The 17,425-nt window shown below is 38.7% G+C and overlaps 1 protein-coding gene across 2 annotated transcripts in view; it reads right to left on the minus strand.

Moving 5' to 3' along the window:
- Positions 1–597: 597 nt before the first annotated feature.
- Cntnap4 (contactin associated protein family member 4) overlaps positions 598–17,425 on the minus strand; it is a 241,960-nt gene continuing 225,132 nt past the window's right edge. For both annotated transcript variants that reach the window (XM_047529627.1, XM_047529628.1), the window contains 3 exons: positions 8,105–8,323; positions 7,704–7,775; positions 598–2,882 (listed from right to left, as the gene is read on the minus strand). In XM_047529627.1, the coding sequence (XP_047385583.1) occupies positions 2,689–2,882; positions 7,704–7,775; positions 8,105–8,323 (485 nt within the window). In that variant the 3' untranslated portion in view covers positions 598–2,688. The remainder of the gene's footprint in view (positions 2,883–7,703; positions 7,776–8,104; positions 8,324–17,425) is intronic.

Below are 17,425 nucleotides of genomic sequence, written 5' to 3' on the forward strand. Positions count from 1 at the left end.
TGCTACCCTAATTGTATTCTGTTTGCATATTGTACATTAGAATTTAGTGAAAGTTGGAAAATCTATGTCTCCCTAAAATGGTAGTGATAATTATATATTGTTTTCATTCTTTCTTTTGAAATCACAAAAAAAGAGTTTTCTTTTTAGTTTTAAATTACAGAAGGGTACACACTATTTCTCCATATAATGTGTATATTTATACTGTGTTCATTGGCCAAGCTCCCTGGAGAAGAAGAAAAGATAAGGAAAAGAACATCATCCAATTTAAATACACAGTAACCTTTCCACAAACAATTGCTGACAGCCAAATCATTATTCTCTGGCAAAACTTGAAATCTACTGTAGTTTGACTCACTGTTTAATTAGGAAAGCTTTATCTATTTTTCTTGTCTTTCATTTTTTGTTTGGTCCATTTAAATGGAAAAACACATGATAACTGTATTTGCTAATGATTCACAATAATCTCAAAATCTATCAAAGGATTAAACACACACTCTAAAATAGAAAGCAAACATCTACACCTCTTTTTCCTGTTTTAAGGGGAAAAATCCAGTATAATTCCCTAGTTTTAAATTTTATACAACATCTCTTAAAATATATTCTGCATTTTATTTCAAAAATGCATTTTATTAAGAAAAAAAGAAGGAATTGATTACAAATCAGGAAATCAAATCATGGCATACAACATATCAATGCATTTTGTTGGCATACAATGTAGCAACGCCTTAAGGTTGCAGTTGCTAGCAGCGCAGACCACAGAGGACTATGTGGCTTCACCATTTATAAACCTGTCCACATTCCAGCTCCTGGCAAGGTTAATACTGTTACTAAATAAAACAAACACTCAGAAAAGATTCAAAGCTCTGATGCTGACTGCATTCTTCTTGGCATCAAATACCACCATTGCTACATTAAACCCTTCCTTTACCACCACAGTACCTCTAGTTTAAAGGGGAAAAATAAGTATGCCATTTACCAATACAGGTCCTTCACAAACTACTATGTTGATTCAAGTCCTTAAGATTCAGTCAGGCATTTACAGAAACATCCATATGGATATATGCTATGAGAAAAGACGCGCAGGTTTCCAAGAAGAGTTAACAAAGAAAACACGGAAAATAAGGTGACGGTGAGTTTACAGATTTCCAAACGTACGGTATACACAAACTAAAGAATCTAATTTTCTCTTGGGAGGCACTTGAAAGTGGGAGCATGGAAAGCAAAGTGCCTTTATTATTTAGTTGGCTTATGGAATTCAAAGACAGTTCCAGGCTAGCATCTTGGTTACATGGCCTCAAAATTAACTACTGTAACAGTTCTCTCGGGTTATTGGTAATTCTTTGATCTCCTAGTGCATGTATACTCTCTTGTCAGAATGGTCTCGTCAGTGGGTTATATGGATTCTTGTTGAGAAATTAACTGTCACCCTAGATAAGAAGGGACTAGAATAACAGTTTAGCATAGATCATTCAATACACTCTCCCCCCATGAGAGTGGACATCCTGTAATTAGTCTACTGATTGTGCAGAAAAGGGGGCACAGTCACAGCTCATATTTCAAAAACTACATACTAGAGGTCAGCACACAGCAAAATTTATGCCTGAAGGGGTGTATGCGTTAGAAAGTAGAATGCAGCATTAAGCTTCAATTTCTCTCTAATAATGTTTTATGGAATATAGTCATGGGAGATTAAAGAAACACTGGTGAGAAACTTTAGGAAAAAAAAAAACAAGAAAGATAAACCTACCAAAAACTGACAAAAGGTCTGGGGAAAATAGTCATAGATTTCCTTCGAGGTATTACAGTTGCAATTAAAAAAATTTTTTTTTTTTTTTTTTTTTTTTTTTTGCTGTGTTAATAATTCTTTCTATCAACAAGTTTCATTGAAAACAGTTTACATTCTTTGGGAAATCGGAATTTATCGGGGTCTTAACTACTGTCACCAGTAAACAATGACAACGAATTAAATAGAAAACCCCTAAAGGTGATGCACCACATTCTGACAAGCACTGTTCTTTGAGTCTTTTTACATATGAACTGTATGTTCAGAGAGAAAGTCTGACACTCAAAACCAAATGGATTCAAAATCATTGAGTCAAATAGAAAAAGCAATACGGACAAGCAACGGGACAACAGAACTTTTCTCAGGACTATTGATGTAGTGAATGTAACACAGAGAAAGGCAAAGGGGCTTTATATACTTTTGGCCACTGAAGATGCAAACACCAGCCAAAGAGGATCTCAGAAGCATTTCCAGGTCTATGAACAACATCACGGGAGGACAAAAGCAAACGCAGCATGTTCTCAAACAAAGCAAGGTCATGGCAGTTCAGATTTCTTTGTGACCTCTAATGAAACTTATGCATTACAGAGGGAAAGAGACCGGGGCTACGGTTTTCCCATTTAAAAACCGTAGTCATGAAGCAAGTTCAGCTTGTTTTAGATCATATCAGAAACGGTTGAAAGTTAACAGCAGGATCTAGGTCCTCGCTACATAGGATGACGGCTACGGGAAGCTTGTCGCTGGGGGAGGTCTCCTGGAGCCCTCCAGAGCCTGGATGTGGCCAGAGTGTAGTGCTGCAAATCCATCGCCTGTACATTCATGTAAGAACAGTTCTTGTCCATCGAGAGCCCCTGGCTATTGGAATAGACCATCCTAATTATCAGGAGGTGGCAGCTGCCATTCCATCAGAAGAAGTACTCTTTCTGACTTTCATTGACTGTGTTTTGTATATTAAGCTCGCTTTTCAACACGTCCTGGGCGCTCTCCACGTTCTCTGACCTTTTCGCCTCGTTTCTCTTGTATAACCTTTTCTGCTGATAAATGCGCACAGCTATGGCAGCGATGCAGAGCAAGATAAAGATCACAACCGCTATCAAACCTAGAAAGAGAGGGGAAAAGAAGTGAAAAGTCAGGAAAGAAACTCTGTTGACGTCATTGCTTAATAAGTCCTAAGAATATTATTTGCCACTTAAATCAGGCCTCTGCTCATATAAATTGGAAGCGAGAAAACTTTCAGGCATTTCTGATTCAAGCAGTATCACAATAGATTGAGTTTACTTCTGAGTTCCACCAACCTTGTGGATTCACCTCCACTTCAGAATGCACATCATGTTGGATCCACTTAGTGCATTTGTATTTAACACAAAGTCTTACCTAAGTAACTCTAAGACCATGTGGCCACTTCCTAAGGAAAGGTTTGAATTATTCTGAAATTATATAATAGTAGTAAATAGTAAGAGAGTTCAAAGTTTTTATAATTAAATATGTGAAGTTATACAGTTGGATAAAGGAATAGGTTATGTATATGAGTAATCCTTTCTTTGAGGGGGAAGGTACCAGGGATTGAACTCAGGGGCACTTGACCACTGAGCCACATTTCCAGCCCTTTTTAGTATAGAGACAGGGTCTCACTGAGTTGCTTAGTGCCTTGCCATCGCTGAGGCTGGCTTTGAATTCATGATCCTCCTGCCTCAGCCTCCCGAACTGCTAATAAACATAGATTTGAATATAAAAAATATATTAAATTACTTCTATGTAAGGAATCTTGATTTTTTTGAAACTTCTCATTCTAAACAAAACTTTAAAGCACTACAATTCTTCACTATGCTTGTGGTTATCAACCTGGTATCGCATGAAGTCTGTAGTCCTCACAGTGTGATCTGTGAACCCCTGGGGGTCCCTAGGTATTATGGTTTGGATGTGAGGTGTCCCCCAAAAGCTCACATGTGGGACAATGCAAGAAGGTTCAGTGGAGAAATGATTGGATTGTGAGAGTCTTAACCCAATCAGTAAATTAATCCCCTGATAGGGATTAACTGAGTGGTAACTGAAGCAGTAGGTATGGCTGGAGGAGGTGGGCATTGGGGTGTGTCTTTGGGGTATATATTTTGTATCTGGAGAGTGGAGACACACTCTCTCTCTCTTTGCTTCCTGATGATGTGAGCTGCTTCCCTCTGCCACACTTTTCCACCATGATGTTCTGCCTCACCTCAAACCCTGAGGAATGGAGTCAGCTGTCTATGGATTGAGACCTCTGAAACCGTGAGCCCTCAAATAAACTCCTCTTCCTCTACAATTGTGCTGGTCAGATCCTTTCAGTCACAGCAGAGAAAAAACTGACTAAAACACCAGGATACTTTGGAGGGAGGAGTCCAAAGTATAAAAGGTAATTTCAGGATTATTCTAAGATGACTTTTTCACAGTGTTGAAATTTCCACTGACAGTATAAAATGAAACTAGATCAAATCCCTGGTACTTAGTGCAAATGAAGGTGTGGACGCCCAAATGTAATAATAGTCATTCAATTTATTATATAGAAGACTTCGCACTACCAATCAAAAGCCAGATGTGTGCAAGGATGAAATTGATGAAGCAGTAAATGCTACTCAGTGTGCTGAATCTCCACCCTTGCCTACAAGTCTTTTCAACATTTTGTTTTTTGAAATGGGAAATATACACAATGCTCTTCAGGGGTGCTCTGAGGATGATGGGCTATCACCAAGAAAACACTGCACTGTGTGGATGGCTGATTTGTGAACTGAACAAGTTGCTCTTTGCTTCATGTAGCACCACTTTTATTCAAAGAACAACCAACAGACAAACTCTGGTTGTTCAGATATGCATATCTGGTGGAAATTTTCTCTAAAATGAAGTTGATCTATCACTGATAGTGTATATTGCTAACAATACAATTCACACTTTCATTAAAAAAACAAGAATTTAGAAAACTTTTATCCATCACCATGAGTTTCAGAGTTTCTTCATATCTAAAGACTCTTCTGATGAGATCAGAAGAGTGGAAGTTATCAACTAATGCAGGTTTTTCCAGACAAAAATAGGTATAGGAAAATAGCAATGCATATCAAATCTCAAATTGAAGAATTAAGACTCCATTCTAATATAAAGTAGGTGCATGCAACTATAATAGATTCAAGTCAGAGATGCACAGTTTCTTGTCAGTCACAGTAGACTCCAAAGCATATGGTTTACTAACCATATTCTCCATGGTCGATCATAATATTAGTAAGCCAATTTTTGCCTAGGTCAGCCTTACCTGAGAAAGGTTGCAATTAATATAATACAAATGTGGTAACAGACTTATGTACATGAAATCTGAATAGCTTACTAATAGGTATGGTTATTTTCATTATTACTAATTATATTGATAAAGAATAATTTTAATCATAATACTAATTTGTTATTCATCGTTTTCATCTCAGGAAAACAATCAGTGGAGTTGCTATAAATCTTTCTTCATCTGATTTAAAAACCTTTGCCTTAAGGAGAGAGATTTGAATAATTTCAATGGAATGTGTTGCAGAAAGCAACCCACTGCAATTATAGAGTAAATGTTGCTATTACATTGGCCCAGATGGGGCATCCAGGCAGTGAAATCACGGATGGTCTCTGAACTGTTTTATCTCTTTTAATTTGGGGTAAGTTTTATGTCAGGTTTTACTGTACCCAAAAAAACCCTTGATCTCACCTGTTATACTAAAAGGGACAATAAATAAATAAATAAATAAATACAATATTCTCTATAAAATATGGCCAACTGCTATGTTCTATGATGTTGTATCCAAAGCACTGTGTGGGACTGTTCTCATGAGGAATCATCAGCTTTCTGTCCCTCTAAATCTTGTCTATTCACATCTAGGGAGTCTAACCAAAAAAACTCCACAGCTTCTGGGTTACCACTTTAGATGTTTTAATAATCAATTCTCCCATCTTATACTACTACCCACCTTATTTATTCTTATTTTTTTTTATTTTTATTTTTTGGAAATGAAGAGAAGAACCATCTAAGATGTAGAGCACGGGGGGATTAGCCAGTCTAGAAAATGCTTAAGTGGATAAATGTAGTTACGGAGTGGGTGCAATTTATGATAACTAGACAACAGGCAGAAATTGTACAGCAAAGCTTCCAGATGCGGTGACACCCTGGAGGAGGATACGCGGTGATTTAGCAGCTAAACTGCACGTGGTCCAGATGAGGCCTTTGAGCTTAGATGGCCACAACCAGTTGCTCTATTTCTGCAGCTCAGTCCCTGCAAAGTTGAGAACTGGTTCCATGGACCCTGGCGAACCACTGAAGGGCAACCCTTCCATATTGTCTTTCTCTGCCCTATGCGTTTGAGCTAAGTGAGAATTTCACAGGTGAATTGTAACTTATTTTTGTTGTTGAATGGCAATACAAGGAATTACAGCACATCTCCTCCTGAACTCTGTAAATCTTATAAATGACCTTTACCCAAAGCAATAATGACAGTCTAAAGGTTAAGGACTTGTTCTAACATTGGCTGGACGCTACAGTGCCCTACACTTATTTCTATCGCAGTGTCTATAGTTACCTCTATCTATTTTAAGTAAATGTATGGAAAGAGTGCTATTATAAGACTGAGATAATTTGACTAGGGGGAATCCTGTTTTTAAATGTTGAGCACATTGTAAATCCCGTAGGTTTAAGTGAGTTTTTATTGTATAATGTACTTCTCTTACACATACTATTATAATGATTAACTACAGATTATTTTAACTATTATTCAAAAAAAATTTGGCTTGCCAAGTGGTCAAATGGGAGTTCTACTTTATGTATCTTTAATTTACACATTATCAATTTTAGAAAAAGAAAAATAAACAGAAATAGCAATGGTCAGAAACACTTGACCAGTACTTTCCCTTCTAAATAAAATCCTAACTACTAGAAGAAAACTCAAGTCTAGATAGCTATGGGCGTAAAAATTAGATCCAAATGGATTAAGTATTAATAAAGCCTGGTAAGTTGCTCATATATATGAATAATCACATCATGTGGCCATGCAAGGGCATATTTACTTCTGTATGTCCATATCACATTCAGACTGCGGAGAAAAGCTAAACCACTTAACATTTCAATAATCTGATTAATAACATTCTTAAGAGCATTAATCAAGAAGAAAAAAGGTTTATTTTTGGAGTTGGTTCTGAATAAATTATATCTCAGAGAATATGCTGTCACATTACCAGGGAGATATACTTTAAAAGTTTTTTCTGTTAATTCTTTAATTTAAAATTGCTAACCACTTTTAGTCCATTGAGCGAGTATGTGATAAAAATGCAACTGAGGTGAAATCTCCATCAATAGAAGCAGCTACACTATGCAAACAGCCCCTCTGAAACACTTGACCAGTACTTTCCCTTCTAAATAAAATTCTAACTACTAGAAGAAAACTCAAGTTGAGACAGCCAGGGGTGTAAAAATTAGATCCAAATGGACTAAGTATTAATAATGAAGGCAACACCAGATATGTGCTTTTAACGTTGGTTTTCCTACTTTTTACACGAACCTTGGCGGAAACAGTGATATATCTAAAAAGCCAAAGAAAAATGACACACTCAGATATATTCAGAATCCCTGAGGGCTTGCAGTCGGCCACGTTCAAGCTCAATAACATTCATTATTACCATTTTGCAACTGTTCTTTGAGTGTGACACTTCAATGAAATTGTCAATTATTTAGACTGAAAGTTTCCAAGGAAGCCAAGAGTTCAGAAAGAATCTAAAAGACAATCTGGCACAAACAGTGCCCATCCCATGTTCTTCCTGACAGTGCCTGGCGCTTGGGATGTGTGTGGATCCTTCATAGAGAGCTTCTACGTAGTCCCCATGATTAGGAATGACAGTAAGAACCAAGGAAGTGCTCATCCGTACGTCCCATTACCTCCAATTACTGCAGAGTCACTTTTGATTGCATGAGTGAGGGGTTCTCTGTCATCCTTTGTTCCAGAATGATCTGCAGTTAAAATACAGAAAGGGTCAGGGGTGACATCACTCAGTACAAGAAACAAGTTTTGAAAAATTCACAAATGTGTTAAATCAGGTCAGAATGCTAGAGGGGCGGTGGGATCTACGTGAATTTTTAACTTAAACGACGTCAATTGTAACGAATAAGAAATTAAGAATGCAGAAAAGAAATGCGACAGAGAATGGAACATTAAACAAACGAAACGCCTTTCAAGAAGCCCATCTTGAAAACCAAGCAAAATGACAAAATCAGAAGTTTCCCAAACCCCAGGGACACAGCTGGGCTTGTGACTGGGTAGGGGAAGAGTCTTAAGTCACCTGCAAATGAGTGCGTCCTTTCCCTCGAGGTGGCATCGGTGCCAGCGGGAGCCACACAGCTGGACTCAGTCACGTGCCCCGTAACGGTGACGGGGGCCGGGTGGCTGGGGTGCAGGGCGGCCTTCAGAGGGGCCATGTGATTGAGCTGCACTGCAGACAGGCAGCCCGTGAAGCCCTGTGCACCAGCCAGTGCTGTCTCCTGGTCTATGTCACTGTGTTCTGTAACACCAAAGAAACATCGTGACATTAACGACAGTGAACAGGGAAAATGGACAATGACACAGAAGATGAATATTCTGGGTCTGTTAATGAAATAGCATTAAATACACAGCTACTAAAATGTCTTTGTCCTCCGTCTGTAACAAAAGAATGAGATCTGTTAAGTCTTCCCACAACGAGTGTGGAGAGAAAAACAATTTGTAAGTCTGGCTAATTAAGAATGATCCAGCAAATTCTCTGGAAATTATGAAAGGCTCCATAAGAAGGGGTCAGGTTATGAATTAATGAGAGGTCATAATATTTCAAATTTAAAAACATCATTAAAATGTATTTATGAGAGGACTTGCAGTCAATGCCAAGAGGTGTCCTGGATTTAGAAATTACTTCCCTTCAGCTTTCGAGATTTAACCCATGGTCATAGCAGAAGCTAGAGGGAAAGCTGGCCTTGGGAGTACCCTTACCAGCTGCCCAGTCTGCCAGTGTGGTCCAGCTGGATACTTGCTGATCCCACCCAAACATGCCAGGAGACCGATGCTATCATGTGGTAGAAGCCAGACTCCAGAGTTACTGGGCTGTCTCCTTAATTAGGTGCAGCCCTGAAAACATTCATACCTCATTGCCCTTTCTCTGTTTTAATGACAGCCTGTTACTTAGACAGAAATACATTTGTGTCCTCCATAGATAGATAACCCCTCCTCCCACATTAATGAAAGTTTAATATTGGACTGTTGTAGAACAGAGATTGACTTAAATGCTGGAATATTAATTCATAATCTGACAGCTAACAATGTATCATACATACCAGCTGTTTTGCAAGCATAAAATCTAAACAAAGGGAATTTATTGCAGAGTTGGAAAGATTCAAATGTTATCAGACTACCACACATTCATCCACCCACTATGATCATAAAACAGCAGGATTACTCTCCCGTACCTTGCACATATGTGAACACAGACAATATTTGCATTTTGTCTTTCTTTCAAAAAAATAACAATTACTTAGTAAGTAACACTTAGTAAGTATTTATTGGGTATGTATTATGTGCTGGGCACTGTTCTGGGAGATTTGCATGCTATTATTTTAATTTTACAGTAGCCACATGAGTATTTTATTCTGATCATACAGATGTGACACCTGGATCCAGAATGTTAACAATTTGTCTGTCTTTCAACACTCACTGGCACTGGGCGCTGAACCCCAGGACTGTTGGGCAGCAAACCACACCCTCTTTGGTTTATGAACCACTTTATGGTTCAGATGCTAATTCCTTTTTTTTTTTCTTCTTCTTCTTCTTTTTTTCTAATACCTTTTTTGATCTTGTATTTTCCACAGTGTCTGACTTCCTTTCGTTTTGGGTTTCTTTTTGACTTCAAAAAGAAACTAAGCTAGGATTTTTGGTTTTGTTTTGTTTTGTTTAGGGTTTTGTTAGTTTCTGGGACCAGGGATTGAACCCAGGGACACTTAATCACTGAGCCACATTCCCCAACCCTTTCTAATGTTTTATTTAGAGACAGGGTCTCATTCGGTTGCTTAAGGTCTCACTAACCTGCTGAGGCTGATTTTGAATTCGCGATCCTCCTGCCTCAGCCTCCCGAGTCACTGGGATTAATGCTAATTTTTAAGTAACCCTGGGCATCCTAACTCAGACTGAGACTTTCTTTTCTTGCTGTATCTAGGTTTTTGAAGAACATTTTCTTTTGGTACCATTTTCCATTCAGATTTTATACCTCATGACAAAAACACTGATGAAATGTTTGGTATTATGAGAATCGTTCTCTGTAGAAGGAAAACTGAAGATTAGTGCGACTGCATCTCTTTCCTGTTGGGGGCTTTAATCATTTCCAGAGAGATCGCCCTATCATTCTTAATTAGGCATACTGAAAAAATGTGTGTTCATTAACCTGGGAAATCTCAACACCAGTTGTGAAAAGGCTTCAGGTATCTAGCTCCTGTGATAAAGACTGAAGGAAAGGTGCGAACACAGGTAATAGGCCCACGTGATCTACTTCTGGAGGTCATGTCTGACCCCCCACCACCACCTTGGCTCTCCTGTCTCCCTAAATAAGGATAACCCTGAGGGAATGTCACTGCGAATCACATACAAAACTGTGAGCTTTTGAAGCTTGTGATTGGCCCTCCATACACAGCATCCATGTTATTTCATGGGGGCATCATGTGAATAGAACCAAAGAAATAATAGTCCAGTTTATGGAAGCTGCTCATTTGATTGGGTGCACAGTCAACCCTCTGTGCCTGTGGGTTCCACATCCACAGGCTAAACCAGCCTCAGATTAAAAAATACTTGTTTAAAAAACAGTGACTATATTAAACTCGCACAGACCCTTGGTGTTCCTTGTCACTATTCCCTAAACAATAGAGTATCATGACTGTCTGCAGAGCATTTACACTGTGTTAGGTAGCGAGTCACCTAGAGATGACTTCAAGTACATGGGAGATGGACGGAGGTCATATGAAAACACTGAGCCACTGTCTTCAAAGGCACTTGCGTATCTGTGGACCCTGGTATCCACAGGGGTCCTGGAACCAGCACACATCAATGTGGAAGAACAAGGGCATATTCAAACTTACACATATTCTAGAGAAAGATGGCATTTTTTTAACTTTAACGAAAAATGAAAAGAAAATATAACATCATCGGGATAACATTTTCCACATTTCTTCTACGAGGCTCAAGTGTTGAATAATATTTCTGTAGGCTTTTAAAATAATCTTACCTTTTGAGATGAAAAAAATGTAAACAGTCAAAATTCACTTCCCTAAAAATATGACATGAGGCCTATTTTAAAACATCATATTTACAAATTGAACACATCTTACCATTTAGAAATTATCACGCAAAAACTTAAACCCCTAAAACTTGAAACTTAAACTTTTAAAACTTGACAGTGAGCTAGCATTTACTATTTTCAGAGTTAAAGACAGGAGACAAATTCCCTGCAATTCAGGTGTCTTGCATTTTAGGGGAGAGGACAGATAATAAGCATAGAAACAGAAACAGATTGAGAATTTCCAAGAGCGATAATGTTGTGAAGAAAATAAACTGGCCCAAGTGATGGAGGGAACCTGAAACAGGAAATTATCTTGATGGATTAGGTTATTTCTTTGTGTGTTTATTTTAAGGATGACTCTCTTCACAGTCCTATTTTCCTGGTACTATATGGATATTACCACCACATCTCCTGGCTCTATTATTCCTTTGTTCAAAATTCGTAAGATTCCTTATGATTTTGTCATGTTTATTGGATTGCTCCTAGTTGTGGGTTTGTTCTCACTGTTCTGTAGAGAACATGGTACGGTCTTTCAGTCTGCATCCATGGTTTTTACTGAGCCTAGAGCATTTCCTAGATTGTGCACACTCCCCTTTTGATCCTTCTGGAATGCCAATCATTTATATGAAGTCTCTGTACATTCTCCAAATCTATTTTATTTCTAAGTTTCTATTATTTAGGGATTCTTTCTGTGTGGGTCAAATGCTTTTCACTTCTTTGATCTTCCAGGTAATGAATTCAGAAGTTAATCAAGAGCATTCTTTCCAGTTGAATATTTTAGTTTGGGGAAATCCTATTTTTTAGTTCCTCTGGTTCTTTTTGGTGCTTTGCTACACCGTCCTTAACTTGCTCTTACTACATTCCCTTCATGCTGGCATGCTCTCCTCTACCTTGATAGGGAATCTTTCTGGTTGCTTTGCTTTTTCCTCCCCTTTTGTTGACGTTGAACTCCATTAAGTAGGAGGTTTGTTTTAAACCCATTTGCTGGTGCTCAGTTACTTCCTGCATTAGATGGCTGAAACACAGAGAACAGACAGTGTAGCAGCCTGTGGCCCTCTGTACTGCAGTGTGAGGGCTCCAGAGGACCTCGGAGACTCTTCTCCTCACCCAACACTGGAATGGAAAGAACCCGACCCAAAGCTCAGCTCATCCTCAGCTCCTTGGGAAACAGAGAAACTGGCAAATCTGTCTTCTAATTCTGGACTTTCACCAAGGGATCCAGGAATCTCTGTAAAACGAGCATTCCCCAGGATGCCCACAATTCAAATTCTCTCCTTGAGATTTCTCTACGCTGGTCCCCAGACACTCCATCCCAGAAGGTAGGGAGTCCCAGGACAGCTCCCTCTCTGGCACTCTCCAGACTCACCCCTCCTGCTGGACAGGACCAGTGACTCCTGGCCTCTGGGCCATGGGTGGGTGGAAACAGAACTGAGAGTGGAGGAAAACTGTAAGGGACTTAGCTGCCCTCTTCCCAGAACTGAATCCAAGCAAAATAAATAGCTCTACCCCTAAAATGCTCATAAGCAAGGCTGGCCCTAGAAATACAGAGCACCATCTATCAGCTTGATAATTATACTAACAGAGCTAATGAGCAAAAATATACATCTTTCCTGTTATCTGACTCCTGAAATGGAGTAAAAAGGGCTAGAAAAGAGAAGGTAGAGGAAGACATTAAGGAGAAATATCTCTATCCAGCAATCCTGATAAGACCACTGTGTTTTGAATGTTTCTAACCCCTTAAGTGACTCAGATTCTTGGATGGTCTTGCCTATTAAAAAATAAGCCTCAATTGTCTATGCCAACAAAGGAAAAGACTTGCACTTGTGTAAAAAGGTCTACAAGAAAAATGGAGTACCAAGAAATTAGAATTTGATAGAGTGCCTTTCTATCAAAGAGCAAGGACTGTTTCTGGAAAGATATGACAGTAAATGTAAGAACAATTACAAGCAGTGCTTTATAAAATTTCTAGGGACACCCCCCATAACCAAAAAAAAAATTTTTTTTAATATAAAAACTCAGAAAACAGAGATAAGTCATTTAAGATGCCAAACCTATGAAAAGGAACCATGTTAGAAAAGATTCTCCATGTCTTCAACCCATAAAGATAAAGTTAAGGAAGACTTTCCAGAAAATGGTGCAATGAATCAAAGAAAGAGCCAGGGCTGGAACCTAGCTGTGCTCTATTACCTTGCATGCAATTACAACAAGACTCCACCAGAAAAGAGTTAGCGGGAAAATAAAATGGCAAAGCATACAACAAATACTATGCAGATAAAAGAGAAGTCCATCATGAAAAGATATTTGTCTGCCAAACACACTGCTTGGTGATATAAACTTGAAAACCTAATTAATACACAAGTTATTTTCAGGTCACTATCTCACACTCACCTGTACTTCTCTTTGGCTCTGAGCACGATCTGTCTCATCTTAAGTATCATTTGACAAGGTGTGTGCTAAATCACAGAGACCTTAAGAAATCTAATTAAACTTTCTTATGTGCCCCTTGGCTTCGAAGATGGTTGTTCTTAAAATATCCTTGAGATTGAAGAGTGTTCCTAAAGCTCTCCTGGGGAGAGGGAGGAGACATTCTCTTCCCTCAGACCACACACTTTATTTACATCTGGCCTAAATGACCACTGCAGAAATCTGAGGGCACTTCCTGGCTCCTCAGGCTCGAAGGAGATAAATGATCCCGATGGGTCATCGCTTCTGAGTATCCACAGCTACTGCTCAGAACCAGCAAGAACGGTCCTCCGGCTGTTCGAAAATCCTTCTCACATAAATATCAAGCCCTGAACAGAACTCAGGACTTAATTTTACAATGCGTTTTGGATACAAAAGGCAAGTGTAACACAGCCTGTTAATTTTGGTGAACCAGACATCCCGCTGGTTGGATGCGACCTGGTTTTTCCCGCCACCACTGCCAAATACCAACAGGCTCCTGCGGTCAAGACTCTTGCACCCGCTCTTGATGTAAAAAATAACAAGCAGCAACTGTGAACTTCGCTCAGCCTTTGAACACTCATTTTCGCAATGGGTTAAATGATAGAATTATTCCAAACATGGGCACATTTTCCCATGAGAGGTTTTATGCCACTTTAAGATCACATAATTATCTTAATTAGGATTTTTTTTTTCATGTGGTAGAAATGTAACCCCATAAAAGTCTAAGGAATTAACAGAACAATTTATACTTGCATATTTCCTTTGGTCAAATTCCATCTTAGGGAAATGTGTTTCATACAATTTTCCCATAAATATTTATCTTAAGGGAATTCGCTGATAAATCACTCACTTTGACATTGGAATTTATGAAATTATGAAGAACATACTTAATAAAGAAATGAAATCAGGCTCATTGCCTTTGTGCAAGGAAGAGAGAATGCAAAGAATTGCTCCCTCTCCATCCCCTAGGACTTAGTTTTACCTATGAGTTTAAACTATAACAATTTTTTAACTTCAATCACTTAACACGCAGGACTAACAGATATGGAGTGGGAGGTAATTTTTTGGTAACAATGTCGAATTGTGCTATGACGACATGGAAATCATCTCTGTGGCTCCATTACACTGAACAGACAACACAGGCAGAATTCTAATCTCAGAGCTCTTATTCTGACTAGTCTGGGATTATCATCACACTGAATCATCGGGTACCCGCTCTCCCCCTTAAAGGTTGTTATCCACACCTTCACCCTAGTCAATATCTTCCTCTCTCCTCCACCCACCGCTAGTCCTTAGTAAATTCACTTACACATTAGCCTAAGTGCCTCGCTGTGGTTTTATTTCTTACTTATTCCTAGTGCAGGTACATTTTAAGTATGTTAATAATTCATCAACAATCCTTTTCTCCTCTTGATTTTAAAAAATCATTCTCCTTTTATCATTGCATGTAGATTTTTAGATTTGGCACCTGAAAGATGCTAGTTGGGATTAATGACTTTTGCTTTTATCATTGGTATTTGTTGAAATGTGAGCAGAGTTCGTGTTTCAGTATGCTTGACTGCCAAGTGAGAGCAAGAGAATGTGCCATCACCAGAGGAGATACCTGCCACCCCAGAGGGACTGTGTGTCTCTGACAAAAAAAAAAAAAAATCACAATTTTTACTTTATCATTTGCTCTGCAATTAAAATTGAGTAATATGTTTCTTTTGGCATCATGAATGTTCTTTGGGTTTGGAAGATGTCACTTCTGATCTATGTTCATCTATCATGATTACAAAAAAAGGTATTTTGAGAGTTTCTAACTAGGACCAGTCTGAAATGACATGAATGACACTTTGCAATAGACCAAAGTTGTCACAAGTTTGAAGTTATACTATGCATTTAAGATCATCTATGACAGTTCAGTTATCAAAAAAGCAAAAGCAATGCATCTGTTAACTTTTAAAAAGATTTCAAAATTGATTTCTTGTTTTTCTTCTCTATTAAAAATTTGCTTTGAAAATAATTGATCCATTATCCTGGGAGTCATTTCACAATATATTTACGAAATCAGCATCCTTAAGGTATCTGGGTCACCTTTTCTCTTCAGCTCTAGGTGTTAAAGCAAGTTTTAATCCTTATAAAGGATTCCTGTTCACTGGAAGGTGCTCTTAAAACTTTTCAGAGGACACTGGTAAACTGGTGCTCTTTGCTGACTGTACACTCTGTTTAGATCTGACCCAAATCTCCTCTCCAGGAATCTGGGTTACTTCTTGGCTCTTCAGACTCAGACAAGAGAAATGATAACTGTGAGTCATCACATTGAATATACAAAAGCCATAGTGCAGAATGGGAGAGGCCATCGTCCAGTTTTTATTTAAACAAATCATGCAACTATTCTAACATTTACAATTATCCAGGCACATAACTCAGAGCTTAATTTCACAGTGAATTACAAATGTGAAAAGTGAATGTCGTCACTCAATGATGGTATTACCTGAAGTGAGCTGCGTGGCTAAACCCTGGGTCTTCCACCACAGCTCTGAACTATCAATAAACTATTATGACCAAAGTCATTGAGTCCTATGTTTTAAGTGCAATACGGAGTTAGAAATAGTTGCCATCTGTTATGGTTTAGACAATAGCTGTCCCCAAAAAACTCATGTGTGAGACAATGCAAGACAGCTCAGAGGTGAAATGATTGGGTTAGGAAAGCCTTAATCCAATGAGTCCATTAATCCCCTGATTGGTACTAACTGGGTGGTAACTGTAGGCAGGTAGGCTGCACTGGAGGAGGCGGGTTTCAGAGGGCATACCTTTGGGTTTATATTTTGCCCACAGTGAAGGGAACAGTCCCTGCTTCTTGGTTCCATGTCCTGAGCTGCTTTCCTCCTCCACACCTTTCCACCACAATGTTCTGCCTCACCTCAGTCCCAAAGCAAGAGTTGGCCATTTATAAACTGAGACCTCCAAAAGCATGAGCCCCACATAAACTGTTCCTCATCTAAAATTGTTCTTGTCGGGTGTGTTGGTCACAGCTGCAAAATGCTGACAAAACACCATATTATCATAAACCATTAGATAATGATTTATTAAATTCATTCATCTTGGTCGATATCTGCCAGTAATGTTTAACAGTGACCATAATCCAAAATTATCCCCATATTTCTTCCTAAGTTTAAGAAATGAGTACTAGGGAAAGTAAAGGGAAGACAAGTACTTCCTTTTGTTTTGGAGTTTCCACCTGCAAAAACATGAATGGACAAACCTTTAAGGCTTTTGTTGAAAATGTATTTCATCTCACTCCAGTCAGAATAGCAATCATCAAGAATACAAGTAACAATAAATGTTGGCACAGATGTGCAAAAAAGGTACACTCATACATTGTTAGGGAGACTGCAAACTGGTACAACCACTCCTGAAAGCAGTATGGAGGTTCCTCAAAAAATTAGGAATGGAACCACCATTTGACCCAGTTATCCCACTCCTCAGTGCATATCCAAAGGAGTCAAAAATCAGCATACTACAGTGATGCAGCCACATCAATGTTTATAGCAGCTCAATTCACAATAGCCAAGCTATGCAGCCAAACTAGGTGCCCTTCAACAGATGAATGGATAAAGAAAATGTGGTATATATATACACAATTGAATATTACTCAGCCATAAGAAAAAATGACTTTGTTATTTGCTGGTAAATGGATGCATCTGGAGACTATCATGCTAAGTGAAATAAGCCAAATCCCTAAAACTAAAGGTCCAATGTTTTCTGATATGTGGAAGCTAACCACAATGAGGGGGGAGGGCGGGGGGAGAATAGAAGTTCAGTGGAGTAGACAAAGGGAAATGAAAGAAAAGGAGGGGGAATGGGAAAAGGAAAGTCAGTGGA

Source organism: Sciurus carolinensis, chromosome 16 (genome assembly GCF_902686445.1).
Source record: "Sciurus carolinensis chromosome 16, mSciCar1.2, whole genome shotgun sequence".
Lineage (NCBI taxonomy): Eukaryota > Metazoa > Chordata > Mammalia > Rodentia > Sciuridae > Sciurus > Sciurus carolinensis.